At 44.7% G+C, this 15389-nt stretch overlaps 1 protein-coding gene across 1 annotated transcript in view; it reads left to right on the forward strand.

The window, feature by feature from the left end:
- Window positions 1-3231: 3231 nt before the first annotated feature.
- The window catches only part of LOC116986516 (60S acidic ribosomal protein P1-like), a 28173-nt gene continuing 16015 nt past the window's right edge, over window positions 3232-15389 (forward strand). Inside the window, exon 1 of the mRNA XM_033042143.1 lies at window positions 3232-3381. Within this exon, the coding sequence (XP_032898034.1) occupies window positions 3310-3381 (72 nt within the window). The 5' untranslated portion in view covers window positions 3232-3309. The remainder of the gene's footprint in view (window positions 3382-15389) is intronic.

Consider the following 15389-nt stretch of genomic DNA (forward strand, 5'->3'; position numbering starts at 1 on the left):
CCCGTGTGTCCACTGCCCATAGTCGCGGCCCCTCTCCACCCGGCACCTTGCGTGGGCGCTGCCGACCCACAGCCCATGATAGTGCGGCCGCACACGGAGAGGGTGGGCGGAGGGCGGACAGCGCTGACACCCGGGGGAGAGTAGGGGCTGTCCCGAGGGATGCACTCATTCGGCCGCTTACACCTTGGTGCTCGGGTTCAGAGCAAAGATACTAGAGCATTTGGTTCAGAGCGCTCAGTCACCCTCCACAATTATTTACAGCGCAAAAATTGACCAGTTCGGCAGTTTTTAACAGGTAAGAAAGTACGCTTTTCGTGTGTTAACAGTGTATGCCGGAAGCTGCCATGTCCTCCAAAAGGATTGAGCTGCTCCGTGCATCACGCCCTTTGACCCGATGATCTTACATGCAACCATCCTATAATGTCCTTCCTCAAATTAGACCAAAACTGCACACAATACTCTGTCCAACTGCAGAAGGACCTCCTTGCTCATATAGGGAGGTTTCACGGCAGTCGGGTCACGACCCATGACCCGTACTGTTGCTGCGCTACGCCAAGTGGAGTACACGCGATGAACTGCAGGTAAGTACTTACCATTGTTTCCAGCGTAGCGGGCCCGTTAAAACCCGCCGAAATTGTCAATTCATGCGCTGTAAATAATTATGGAAATCGGGATAAGCGTGAGAGACATTTAGCCTCCTTCAGAATTCCAAAAGTGAGGAGAAATTACGGTAGATAGAAGCGAGAGCTGAAGGAACAACAACAGCAAAGTGCTTGACGACATTGGCCGTTTGCTCACTGCATTTCATCAACTAAGGCATTATTTGTGTTTTTTCTTGATTCCTTTGGCATCTAAAAAGTTTCAGAAGTGATAAATCTGGCTGTAAAATGTTAAAATCGCCCATGGTTCTCAAGTGGGTTTTTACATACAAAAAGAAAACGCCTCTGAAGCAAAATTTACAGCCAGATTTATCACTTCTGAGACTTTTTAGATGCCAAAGGAATCACGAAAAACCCACAAATAATGCCTTCCTGTTGATGAAATGCAGTGAGCAAACGCGATAATTCCTAACATTTTCAATTCCGATATCTGCACGGCCAATGTTCACCAAGCACTTTAGCTGTTGTTGTCCCTTCAGCTCTCGCTTCTCTTTACCTTCATTTCGCTTCACTTTTGGAATTCTGAAGTTGGGTACATGTCTCTCACGCTTACCCCGATTTTTTACAGCACAAAAATTCAACATTTTGGCGGTTTTTAACAGGTAGGAAAGTACGGGTTTCTTGCATTAATAACATATACCTGAAGTTACGGATGTCCTCCAGATGGATTGAGCGGCTCCGTGCGTCAAGCCCTATGACCCAGTGACCTTACGTGCACATCCCCTATACCCAAATCCTCTTGTTATGAAGGCCAACATGCCATTAGCTTTCTCCACTGCCTGCTGTACCTGCATGCTTACTTTCTGTTTAAGAAGGAACTGCAGATGCTGGAAAATCGAAGGTACACAAAAATGCTGGAGAAACTCAGCGGGTGCAGCAGCATCTATGGAGCGAAGGAAACAGGCAACGTTTCGGGTCCATAGATGCTGCTGCACCCACTGAGTTTCTCCAGTATTTTTGTGTACCTGCTTACTTTCTGTGACTGATGTACAAGGATACCCAGTAGGTATGTTGCAAAACCTACCTTAAGCGTCGCTGCAGATCTGTCCAAGCCCGTGTGCGCGATTTTGGCGCCGTTGAGAGGGGGGCGGGTTTAAAACGCGATTTTCCCTAGGCTATTCAAATCGAGGTTGTTCAGCCTACTTAGTTGCTGACGAAAAATCGCTTGGAGGTTCGATCGCTGGAGTTATTTTTACATTTAATTGGTTAATTTAATTATTATAGTAGGTTAAAAATTATCCTCTAAACCCGCGACCGCCGACAACGGGGCGGATCTCATACAGGGGACAACGGAAGGTAGGTTGTTTATTTTTACATTAAAAAGCGCTTCTTAAGATCCCTTTATACAAAGTTTTATGTTGTGAGTAGCTAATTTGGGGCCCCATTAAATCCCGCAGTATTTTTCTGGGCATTTGGGGTACAAATTCACCGCAATGGGAACGTTCTAAACCAGCGCGTTCCACAGAGTTCCACAGGATCCCACTCGAAAGCTGATTTAAATGGCCAATAATTTACAGCAATTGAACACTAAATTCCTTCCATTTGGCCTATAAATTAATGTCAATGAGATTTAAAAATCATGTTTTATTGTGAATTCTATGTGAATGTTATTTGGACATTTAGGCTATTTAAAAATCTTTTCTTAAGAAATGGATAGATGTTTAGATCTAGTAATTGAAGTTTGGAATTAGCTACAATTGGGTAACTAACTAATTATATGCTTTAATTTGAGGTCATCCAAGTAAGATTGTTTTATATTTGTTTCAGAATGCTTCAATCTATGATAACTGAAAATTTCATTCAGTTCTCTTAATTTTTAAGAAAGTTATGGGCTTTTGACTGTCCACGATCACAGCTTTTTTATTATGTCCATAGAAAATCAATAGGGAACAAGATGCTAATTTCCGAGTATGAAAATGGCCAAACTTTTTTAATACTTGAGATATGAAAGTGAATTTGGTGTCAAATTAAACTTCTTTTTATGCTTTATCTGATGGGATAAATTGCAGACGATTTTTAAAATCTCAAAATTTTGTAACATTGCTATACCCAGGTCTCGTGCTGCAATGAAGATAGACACAAAAAGCTTTAGTAACTCAGCGGGACATTCTCTGGAGAGAAGGAATAGGTGACGTTTTGGTCGAGACCCTTTCCGAACGTGCTGCAATGTTGCTCACCCCGCACAAACATGGCGGCGTTTATCGTTGACGGGGACGCTCCGTGGAAGATGGCGGCGGCTGCCCCGCACAAACATGGCGGCGTTTATCGTTGACGGAGACGCTCCGTGGAAGATAGTGGCGGCTGCCCCGCACAAACATGGCGGCGTTTATTGTTGACGGAGATGCCCCGTGAGGGATGGCGGCGGCTGCCCCGCACAAACATGGCGGCGTTTATCGTTGACGGAGACGCTCCGTGGAAGATAGTGGCGGCTGCCGCGCACAAACATGGCGGCGTTTATTGTTGACGGAGATGCCCCGTGAGGGTGGCGGCGGCTGCCCCGCACAAACATGGCGGCGTTTATTGTTGACGGAGTTGCTCCGTGAAAGATGACGGCGGCTGCCCCGCACAAACATGGAGGCGTTGTTGCGCATGTCTGTGAGGCCTCCCGCTTCGCTCCCGGTGTTTGTGTCCCGGTGGCTGCGGCGTCGCCATGGCTTCCGAGGCCGAGCTCGCCTGCATCTACAGCGCGCTCATCCTGTACGATGACGACGTCGCCATTACGGTGAGGGAGCGCCGCGTTATGGGCGGGGCAGTGCTGAGGGAGTACGAGCATTGAAACAGATGGTCTGAAGAAGGGTTTCGGCCCGAAACGTCGCCTATTTCCTTTGCTCCATAGATGCTGCTGCACCCGCTGAGTTTCTCCAGCATTTTTGTGTACCTTAAAACAGTCCCTTCGGCCCACCTTGTCCTTGCCGACCCAGTTTGAATACTGTAGACACAAGGAACTGCAGATGCTGGTTTTCGAAGAAAGACACAGTACTGGAATAACAGTGATCCACGCAGAATCTTTGGAGAAGAAGAACAGGTGACGTTTCGGGTCACGACTGAGGAAGGGTTTTGACCCTAAAACGTCACTTACTCTTTTTCTCCAGAAACCCTGACCCGCTGAGTTACTCCAACACTTTGGGTCAGGCGGCGTTTCGTGTGGGAACCCTTCTTTAGACGGATTGTAGTGGGGGGTGGGGAGAGAAAGGTAGAAGGCTAGGCAGGTGGATACAGTTTAGGGATTTTTAGAATAGCTAGATGGTTGGACAAAGGCCAGAGGGGGGAAAGACCATATATAACCATACAACAATTACAGCACGGAAACAGGCCAACTCGGCCCTTCTAGTCCGTGCCGAACACTTATTCTCCCCTAGTCCCATATACCTGCACTCAGACCATAACCCTCCATTCCTTTCCCGTCCATATACCTATCCAATATATTTTTAAATGATAAAATCGAACCTGCCTCCACCACTTCCACTGGAAGCTCATTCCACACAGTTACCACTCTCTGAGTAAAGAAGTTCCCCCTCATGTTACCCCTAAACTTCTGTCCCTTAATTCTCAAGTGATGTCTTGAGACAGAAGGTGTGATATAAGGATAGATGAGGTGTGAATTGTGAAGCCAGAGGAAGGAATATAGGTGGAAGAAAGAAATGTGGGTGCCCAGATGAGGCACAGCTTTTCGACAAATTCTCACGCTCTCATGCTGATCACAAATTTCTCACGCTCTGTCATGAGAAATTCTGTGATCAACGAAAATTTCCAACTGCATGGGCCACGGGTGTTGGAGAGCCGGGGCTGAGGGAGGGATGGAAGCAGAAGCAGCGATGGGGACAGATGCGGACGGGGAGCCGGAGCTGGCGAGTGTTTGCCGGGCTGGCGAGTGTTTTCTGGGCTAGCAAGTGTTTGCCGGGCTGGCGAGTCGCTCACTGCACCTCCGGCCATGGAGCAGCCTCAGTGTAAGAATCCCGGGCCGTCGGAAGCGTTGCGCCGCTGCCGTGAGAGTCTCTGTGCCGAATTCGCCCAGGTGACCGGCATGGATCAGGCTGCGGCTCGGTGCATCCTGGAGGACAACCAGTGGCTGCTGGAAGTAAATACCAAGCACTGGGTAGAAACGGTGGAAGATAATGGCCATCAAATGGGGGTGGTTGGAGAAAGCATCCTGCTTGCCTTCTAGATTTTCACTTACTGTAACTGCAGGAAAAATGTTCCCGATGTTGGGGAAGTTCAGAACCAGGGGTCACAGTTACCACTCTCTGAATAAGGGTATTAAGAATAAAGGGTAGGCCAGTTAGGACTAAGATAAGGACAAACTTTCTTCACGCAGAGAGTTGTGAATCTGGAATTCTCTGCCACAGAAGGCAGTGGAGGCCAATTCACTGGATGTTTTCAAGAGACAAGTCAAGTTTTATTCGTCAAGTCAAGAGAGAGTTACATTTAGCTCTTGGGGCTAGCAAAATCAAGGGATATGGGGAAAAACAGGAAAGAGGTACTGATTTTAGATGAACAGCCATGATCATATTGAATGGCAGTGCTGGTTCGAAGGGCCGAATGGCCTATCCCTGCACCTATTTTCTATGTTTCTATTCTTGAGTATATGGCAATAAAACTCGACCACTTGATTTTGAAGCATTCATGCATGGCGGAGGTATAATGTAGTCATAGAGTGATACAGTGTGAAACAGGCCCTTCGGCGCAACTTGCCCACACCCGCCAACATGTCCCAGCTACGTATACCCATATCCCTCCAAACCTGTCCTATCTATGTATCAGTCTAACTGTTGGGATAGTCCCTGCCTCAACTACCTGCCAGCTATATGGCAGCTTGTTCCATTCACACCCACCACCCTTTGTGTGGAAAAAGTTACCCCATAAAAATACTTCAAACAAAAAAGATTGAAATCATACTTCAACAATGCACTAAAACATGAATTTAATACATCAAATTTCAAAACGTCCCTACCGTGGGAGGGGGGACACCCACCTCCCACACCCTCCCCCCACTCAGTTGCTCCACTCCCTTGCCGGGTACCCCCAAGGCCTGTGATCAGTGATCACTCAGCCTCCCCACTTTCAAAAACGCTACGTAGCCAGAGAGCACTGCCAGATGTGAGCGGGGGACTGAGGCCAATTGTCCGTGATGTCTGGATCCCAATGCTCAGCATTTCGTGTTTCAGAGTTGGCTAATGTTATTGATTTGTAATTAGTTGACAAAACCTTAATTTATTAATCCGGAATATCCAGGGGGATGGGATAAGTGTAATATTAAAATGACATGCAAGGTGTCACAACATACAGCCCCGATAACCCATTATTTCCTTCAGTTAAATATTGGGAAGGTAGCACTGTTGTCATTTGCCACTGAACTATTATGTTTGTTTACCTCACTGACTATTTCTAAACCCCCCCTCCCCCAAATTCCTTTGACAGGTTGAATAGAAATGTTCCCAATCTCGTTGTTTTATTAATTGAACACGTAGATGAACATCCTCAAGGAGTGTAATCAGATGAAAACGGATTAAGATGCGATGTTTAAGGGCTTGTTCAAAGAAGGGGCATATTTTAAAGGAGTGACAGAGATACCTGCAGGGGAATGTGTGAGGAGGTTATTATTTGCCTTTAGTTTTAGCTTGAACCAGAACAGCTGAAGATTCAATGTTTAATATAGTAATTGTGCTGATACTGACTCCAACCACGTAATGAATATCATCCATTCCGGAGGATTTGTTTTTCTGATGCCATTTAAACTTCACTTGGATTTCAATCACTTCAATGTAAAAGTAATTGGGAATGGGGAGCATTGGAACAAAAATCTGCCGTCGGTACATATTAACTGTAATATAATAATGTATGCATGTTGGTAGGTGCAATCAAAACAAAGATCTTTTTATCATTGTTGTGTTAAGAATACCACAGAAAATATTATGTTCTCTCAAGATCACATTTAATAGAATAATATTGTTATTGTACTTTGCATTTCGGAAATGTCCCAGCTGAGAGTAAGACAGCAAAATACTGAAAATATTGTGGGTGAAAATGACTTCAGGACAGTTTGTTAGGAAAATGAAGGAAATGGTAACAGAATACTTATACAGCTGAGTGAGTATAATTTTATGGATGAGAAATTGTGTTCAACCAATTGATGACTTCTTTGACAAAGTAACTAGCATGTTAGATAACAAGGAAGCCAATGGATGTTGCAAATTTTGTTATACAAAATTTGGTCTGTGAAGTGACCCATAAAAGATTACCGCATTAGATAAGCACCTGTGGACTTGAACATAATAGGTTAAGTCCAGGGGGTCAGATATAGGGCTTTATGTGTGGGACAGATATATTGTCAGTGCAGAGGGGCTAGGTGCAAGGCCAAGTTAACATCCAGAGTCAAGGTCTGGAATAGTACTAGGTGTGCAGTCAAAGCTAGGACAATGGGAGTGTTGAGCACTGGGAACTTAAGCAGGTAAGCAGCTATGATCAGGGTAGAATAGGGGGCTAGGTGTAAGGCTGGACTCAGTGCCAGGAATGAGAGAAGGTATGCAACTGGAGTCAGGGTCAGGAGTAGTACCAGGTGTGCAGTGAGACCCAGGTTGGTCAACATGGGCCAAGTGTTTGATTATAATCTGATTTCCATACATGAATATTCTAAGATCATTCATGTGCTGCACCTGTTGATCAGAGCCTGGCTCTACTGTGGAATGTAATTAGGAATGTGATTTAGCCTAACCTTATTCATAGCTAATCCAATTTAAAGCATAAATATTGCATTCCCCCCCCCCCCCCCCCCCCCCCCTCAGTCGCTACGCTCCCTCCGGCTTGGTCTCTCGCAATTTCTCACTCGCAACTCACACAATGTTGGCAGCCCTGGGCACAGTGATGAAAAGGGGGGGGGGGGGAGAGGGGGTTGTTTGTAGGTTATTTACCCAAAAATGGAGGATTCAATGGTCATACTGTTATAAGCTACTCGTGCAATATGAGTCGCTGTGTTGGAAGGTACTGCAGTTGCGGAATGGGTGACGTTTCGGGTCGAGACCCTTCTTCAGACCCTCTAGATTGTGTGTAGCCTCACTCGGCTATGGAAGAGGCCCAGGAGAGAAAGGGCAGCATGGGAATGGCAAGGGAATTAAAATGGATGAGTTAAAATGGGGAAGGCATTAAAGTTGTTATACTGAGCTACTTCTATTTGGCTGCATTTGGCCCATAGCACTTCTCAAATTCTACCCAACGTCTAGACAAGACTTGGAGTGAAGTCTAAAAGAAGAATCCAGACCCGCTGCAGAAGCTGCCTGACCCAGCATTTTGAGTTTTTACTCATGATTTCAGGATCTGCAGTTCCTTGCATCTTCAAGGTTTGAAGTGATTTCTAGTAGGGGATAGCTCTGCTTCACCTGAGCAGTTGTTACATCTGCATCGTCTCCAGTCCCCTGAAGAGCAACTTCTCCATCACTGCCAGGTGGCAGTGGATGAGTTGTGAGAGGCTCGGTGGGTGTGTGTTGCCTCCCTCTCACCCGATGTACCTGCCACATCTCCGTATCTTTATGTCATTGGCTGAATTCCTGTTGGAAGGACGTTTTGAAGTAATTAGGCTGAGTGCTAACTAAAGAGAGGGCTGTGCAAAAGTCATCACAATTTAAGAATTGCTGAATTAACAAAGGGAGGAATTTTATGTGATTTATAATGATTACACTTAAATCAGATAATTAGAAATTCAGAATATACAACACACTAGATCAGAATCCAAGCAAGAGACCCATCAACTGATCCCTGAGCAAGAACAGGGCAGGGCGATCTCGGAGCACACTGTCATGGAAATTCAGGTTTTATTCTGTGTGACATGTACAGGATGTGATATTTGGATCTAGAGGCTTCGGAACAGTTCTTCCGTAAACTAGGGTACTGTCCGATTCACCTCTATCCCATTGTGGACATTGGACTTTGTCTATGTAAATGGATAGGATAGGTTTGGAGGAATATGGGTCAAACGCAGGCAGGTGGGTCTAGTGTAGATGGGACATATTGGTTGGTGTGGGCAAGTTGGGCCAAAGGGTCTGTTTCCATGCTGTATAACTATGACTATAACTGATGTGCTACTATGCTGAGAACCACATTCTGCACTCTGTATCTTCCCCTTTACTCTACCCATTGTACTTGAGTTTGACTTGATTGTATTTGTGTATGGTATTATCTGATCTGCTTGGATAGCATGCAAAACAAAGCTTCACACTGTACCTCGGTGCACGTGACAATGATAAACCTAAGAGGGTGGAATAGACGAGAAGGAAAGTTGATCCTCTTTCTTTCTCCTGTTTGAGACAGTGGCTGTGAAACCTAATGGAAAACAAGGGGAAAACTCACGGGAAATGTAAATGGCAAAAGTATCATTTATTTCAAACAATAAAACGAATTTGTAAGTGGCATTTAAGAGGCTTTAGCGAGGCTCTGGATATGCAAGGAATGGAAGAATATGAATCACTGCAGGCAGAGGAATTTAGTTTAGCTTGACCTCATGTTCAGCACAGACACACGTTGTGGGCAAAAGAGCCTGTTCCTGTGCTGTAATGTTCCATGTTACCTAGTAATGTATTTGTTGTGTAAGCAGCACCTGCAGATGCTGGTTTAAACCGAAGATAGACACAAAATGCTGGAGTAACTCAGCGGGACAAGCAGCATCTCTGGAAAGAAGGAATGTGTGACGTTTCGGGTCGAGACCCTTCTTCAGATGTATTTGTTGTTATGGGAATAATAATAATAATAATAATACACTTTATTGTCATTGTAAATACATACAATAAAATTTCATGCGCACTGCCCGAGCAGAGCTCCAATGTAACAGATAAATAATAACGACAATGGAAACAACAAAAACGGCAAGTCAAATCAGAATGTGCAATATTTCACAGTATAGTGTTGTGGCAGTGTAAAATATTGGCTATGGGGGCTGTGTGTTCAGTGCAGAGTTCAGAGTGGTGATGGCCTTGGGGTAGAAACTGTTCATTAATCTTGTGGTGTGTGATTTGATGGACCTGTAACACTTTCCTGAGGGCAGAAGGGCAAACAAGTGATGTGCGGGATGAGATGAGTCCTTTAGGATGCGTGATGCCCTCCGCAGGCAACGAGAGCTATAGATCTCTTCCAGGGCAGGTAGGTGTGTGTTGGTGATCTTCTGGGCTGTATCGCTGCAGAGCCGTCTTGTCAGCCGCAGGACTGTTGCCATGCCATACCAGGATGCCATGTGTCAGGACACTCTCTATGGAGCAACGGTAGAATGGCACTAGCAGCTGTTGCGGCAAGTTGACTTTCCTGAGTGATCTTAGGAAGTAAAGCCGTTGTTCTGCTTTCTTTACCAGGGAGTGTGTGTTAGTAGACCACCAGGGATCTGCTGAGATGTGTGTGCCCAGGAACCTGAAACTGGAGACTGAATACTGATTATTTGCAAATTACTTATGAGAAAAAAAGGCTCTCCTCTTCTTGCTAGTGTTCTCGCTGACAGGTAGTTAGAGAACATGAGGTTGGATTGGTGGTCCTTCTAGGAAACAATTTTTACTGCCAGGAACTCATGACTTGATTGCTAGATATTGCGCACTGAACTTACACATTTGAGTACAGAGAACACAAGTTCCAAGCAAGAGATCTGATGCATTCATTTGAGGGTATTTTGTTTAATTTCATTCATTATGTTTGTTGTCACATGTACAAAGATACATTGAAATGTTTGTTCCATGTGCTATCCATCCAAATTATACCATCCATGAACAATAGATCCTCTTTTGGAACAACATGCAGCGAGTCGTCATGTTCCGCATCATCTTGCAACTTCCACATCTCTGAAACAAGATATGCACTTTCTATTTTTCTTACTTTATGGTCCAGTTCTCTCATGAAGTTAACCATTACTTATCCATCATTAAATATTTCAATGCATTCACCAATCAACTAATTCCAACTGTCCTTTGTGATATTCTCAGTGGACTAGAGCATCTATTATGAATCAGATGGATTAGTGCTGCCTTGTCACTGGAACGCCATCTTCAATCTGTCTCCTTTGAATGAATTTGTGAGGATCTGGTGTGGTCACTGACAGAGTTTTACGATCACCAGAAATATTGCAACTTAGAAAGCATGTTAGTTACTTTAGTTAATTATCACGTATACCAAGGTACAATGAAAAGCTAACCAGTGCTAACCAGTCAGCGGAAAGACAATACATGATTACAATCGAGCCACTTACAGTGTACAGATACATGATAAAGAGCACAGTGTGAATAACGTTCAGTGCAAGATAAAGCCAGTAAAGTCCAATCAAAGGTAGTCTGACATTCTCCAATGAGGTAGATAGTAGTTCAGGACTATTCTCTAGCTGTGGTAAGATGGTTCAGTTGCCTGATAATAGCTGGGAAGAAACTGTACCACACTTATTCACACTTATGTACTTTGGAAGTACAGTTATTGCTGTAAAGTAGTAAATGTGGCTGCTAATTTGCTGATAACAAAAAGCAGAATTAGGAGTCCAATGCTTACCACATGATCTGCTTAAAACACATCTGCTGGAGAACTCAGTAAGTCAGGCAGCATCTGTGGAAGGAACGGACAGGCAATGTTTTGGGTTAGGAACCTGCTTCAGACCACCATGTTGCTCCGACCCAAAACATTATCTGTCCATTCCCTCCACAGATGCTGACCGACATGCTGCGTTCATCCTGCATTTTGTGTTTTGCTCAAGATTCCAGCATCTGCAGTTGCTTGTGTCTCCATTCTCTGCTTTAATGAGTTTCGCTGAAGGATACTGGCTGGCTAGGGCACACAGGAGAGTCCCCTGCCCTTTCTCAAACAGTGTATATTTTTCCTTTTTAGTTTACATACACAGCATGGAAACAGTTCTGCCCTCCACCCTAGTGATAATTTACAGAAGCCAATTAAATTACAAACCTGCACTTCTTGAAATGTGAGAGGAAACTGGAGAAAACCCACAGGGAAAACGTCCAAACTCCGAACAGACAGCATCCCTAGTCAGGATCAAACCCGGGTCTCTGGCACTGTAAGGCAGAAAATCTACCGCTGCACCACTGTGTTTGAGGTAGTTGAGAAGGTGGACAAAGATACAGTGTGATATATTACCTAGCAATGACAGTGCAGTACTCCCTCTTCACTATACCAGTATTTTCAGCTTCTGTGGGCCATGGGACTTGAACTGACGCTGCCCCATATTAAATTTATCTCGTAATGCCCTAGGGGCACATTCACTGGGCCCTGAAAGCAGTGAGACTACCTTATCTCCTGCAGCAGATGAATGGATTCCACTTCTTCTGCTTGCGTAAGGCATGCACAGCCTAAACTTGTAGGACAACTTGTTCTATTTGATCTTATGTGATTGTGCACGCCAGGCTGATTGCATCCATTGAAACATGGCGGACCACATGAAGGTTGCAATCTCCCACCTCGATTCCACTTAGTACTGGCAGATGGAGAATTTGGAGTGTTGTTGAGGCTTCAGCAGCTACAAGAGTACTGAGCCTGGGCTGCTCGGGCTGTGTAAGGCCTCAGCTCACCTCTGCTGGATCGTTTCAAATATTCATCACTTACCTTCTGTCCAAACCTTTCCTGTTTCTTTTGAAGGAAAAAGAATCAACATGCTGGAGTAAACCAGGCCTGGATAGAGTGGATGTGGAGAGGATGTTTCGACTAGTGGGAGAGTCGAGGACCAGAGATCAAATTCTCAGAATCAAAGGACGTTCCTTTAGGAAGGAGATGAGGAGGAATTTCTTTACTCAGAGGGTAGTGAATCTGTGAAATTCATTGCCACAGAAAGCTGTGGAGGCCGGCGATGGATATATTTAAGGCAGAGATAGATATGTTCTTGATCAGTACAGGTGTCATGGGGTTATGGGGAGAAGACAAGAGAATGGGGTTAGGAGGGAGATATAGATCAGCCACGATTGAATGATGCAGTCGACTTGATGGGTCGAATGGCCTAATTCTGTTCCTATCACAAATGAATTTATGAGGTCAGGCAGCAACTCTGGAGAACATGGATAGGTGAAGTTTCGGGTCGGGGTTTTCAGACTGGAGTAACTCAGCGGGTCAGGCAGCAACTCTGGAGAACATGGATAGGTGAAGTTTCGGGTCGGGGTTTTCAGACTTTTTTTTTGGGGGGGGGGGGAATGGGGGGAACTGAAATCGAGAGAAAAACAGGACAAATCAGGGCCAGCAACAGATGGCCTCAGGCAAGGAAGTAAAAAAATGCTGGAGTAACTCAGCGGGTCAGGCAGCATCTCTGAAGAACATGGATAGGTGACATTTCGGGTCGGGCCAAAATGTCACTTTGTGTCTATCGTTTGGTATAAACAGCATTTGCACTTCCTTTTTAGTACTGCTTCTTTTTAAGCCCAGTCTCTAGCAGACATGTGTCTCTGACTGCACAAAGCAGAACCTTGGATTAGGAATGAACGTAAGAGTTTAGAAGCATAGAAACATAGGAAAATATGTGCAGGTGTGGACTATTTGGCCCTTCGAGCCAGCACCGCCATTCAATAAGACGGAATCCTTGTAATTCTGAACTGAGGGAATGCGATGGGATGAGAAGTCAACTATGAACCTTCTCTGCCCATCAGCCATATCATAACTGATCTTGTCAGCCCCGATCCCAATATCCTCAGTGACTAACAACCCCCCTAACCTCACCTTGAATGCCATGGCAGCCGCACCCTTTTGTAGAGAGGATTCTAAGCCTCTAAGTGAAGCAGTCTTTTTCATCAGCTTATCTTCACACAGCAGGTCACAGAGTGTTGGAGCATCTCAGGAGAACTTGGATGTTTTGGGTCGGGACCCTTCTTCAGTCTGAAGGCTTGAATCATCACATATCCATGTTCTCAAGAGATGCTGTCTGGCCCACTGAGTTACTCCAGCACTCTGTGCCCTTTTGTGTAAACCAGCATCTGCAGTTCCTTATTTCTTCACACAATGGGTATATGGATCGAGCTGCTGGAGGAGGTAGTTGAGACAGGTACTAGAACAGCATTGAACAGGTACATATAGGACAGGTTTAGAGGGATGTGGGCAAATGATGAGGTATCTTGGTCGGCATGGACAGGTTGGTCCGAAGGGCCTGTTTCCATGATGTATGACTAACAATCAGTGCTTGTATAGCTGCAGCAAAGACTTTCTTTGTTCCGGTTCTTTTCTGGTGAAGTTGACAAATAAACCCTCTTGATCTTGGATGTCGATCCCTTATGCTGTGATGGATTTAAATTCGATTCAGTTTATTTGAATAATTGCACTCACCATTCGATCGTGTGGAGGACAGGCTGAACAGGCTGTTCTGCACACTGCTGCTCTAAGACAATTAAACTGATTGCTTTTTCTATTTGTCTTTTATTGTACCACAAGATGGGATTAATTAATGACCTCAAAATGCAGGTGCTCCTCAGTAGCAGAATGCGATAATTAAATGCATTTAATCTGAGGGAGAGTAGAATGAGTTCACGACCAATATTTTAACTGAAAATCAAAAAAACTGCACATGCTGGAAATCAGAATATGCTGGAATAGCTGAGGTTCAGCAGCATTTCTGAAGAGACAAATTCACAGACTCCAGATCAGACTTTGAAAAGAGTGAAGACAAGTTAGTTTTAAGTTTTGATTTAGTTTAGTTTTGTTTAGAGATACAGCATGGAAACAGGGCTTTCGGCCCACAGAGTCCGCACCGACCAGCGATCCCCACACATTAACACTATCCTAACACACTAGGGAGAATTTACATTTGTACCTAGCCAATTAACCTACAAACCTGTACGTTTTTGGGAGTGTGGGAAGAAACCACAGATCTTGGATAAAACCCACACGTTGACGGGGAGAATGTACAAACTCCATACAGACAGCACCCGTAGTCGCTGTAAGCGTTGTAAGGCAGCAACTCACTGTGCAGACAGGTTGGCATCTGGAACACATTACCTGAAGGGCCAATGAAGGCAGACATTCTCACAACATTTCAGAACCACCTAAATCACCACAGCACCAAAGGACCTTATAAGGGTAAAAAGAGTTAGTATAGAAGGGCAGTACAGACTGGTGGGCCAAAGGGGCCTGTTTCTGCACTGTACTATGACTGCCCTGTATCTCTAACATCAGCTGGATGTCTTAATCAGCAGCTCCTTAGCAAAGCCACCAATGACTCGTCCTGTCACTCGATCAGAAGAACTGCAAGTCAATTGTTGCTGCACCTGGAAAAGGATGAGAGGGATCGCATTGAAAGAGGCCGAATAATGAAAGGCCTGGATAGAGTGGATGTGGAGAGGTGTTTCCACTAATAGGAGAGTCTAGGATCAGAGGGCACAGCCTCAGAATAAAATGACTCAGCTTTAAAATTGAGAAGAGGAATTTCTTGAGCCAGAGGGTAGTGAATCTGTGGCATTAATGACCACAGAAGGCTGTGGAGGTTAAGTCATTGGGTATTTTTAAAACGGAGATGAATAGGTTCTTGATTAGTATTGGTGTCAAAGGTTATGCTGATTGGCTTGAGATGGAAAAATAGATCAGCCATGATGAATGGTTGAGCAGATTGACAGGCTGAATGGCCTAATTCTGCTCATATGTCCTGTGTGTTATGAAAATCTGTCTGAGTCCCTGGATGATGGAAAGGGCAAGGTAGGGGTTGCATGTTTAGTATTTTAAGGTTGTGAGCAATAATGGTTAAATCATCTGTCAAATGATGCTGAGATTTTAGAAGTTCTTTCAGAAAATACAGAGTAG

Source organism: Amblyraja radiata, chromosome 23, assembly GCF_010909765.2.
Source record: "Amblyraja radiata isolate CabotCenter1 chromosome 23, sAmbRad1.1.pri, whole genome shotgun sequence".
NCBI classification, from domain to species: Eukaryota; Metazoa; Chordata; class Chondrichthyes; order Rajiformes; family Rajidae; genus Amblyraja; species Amblyraja radiata.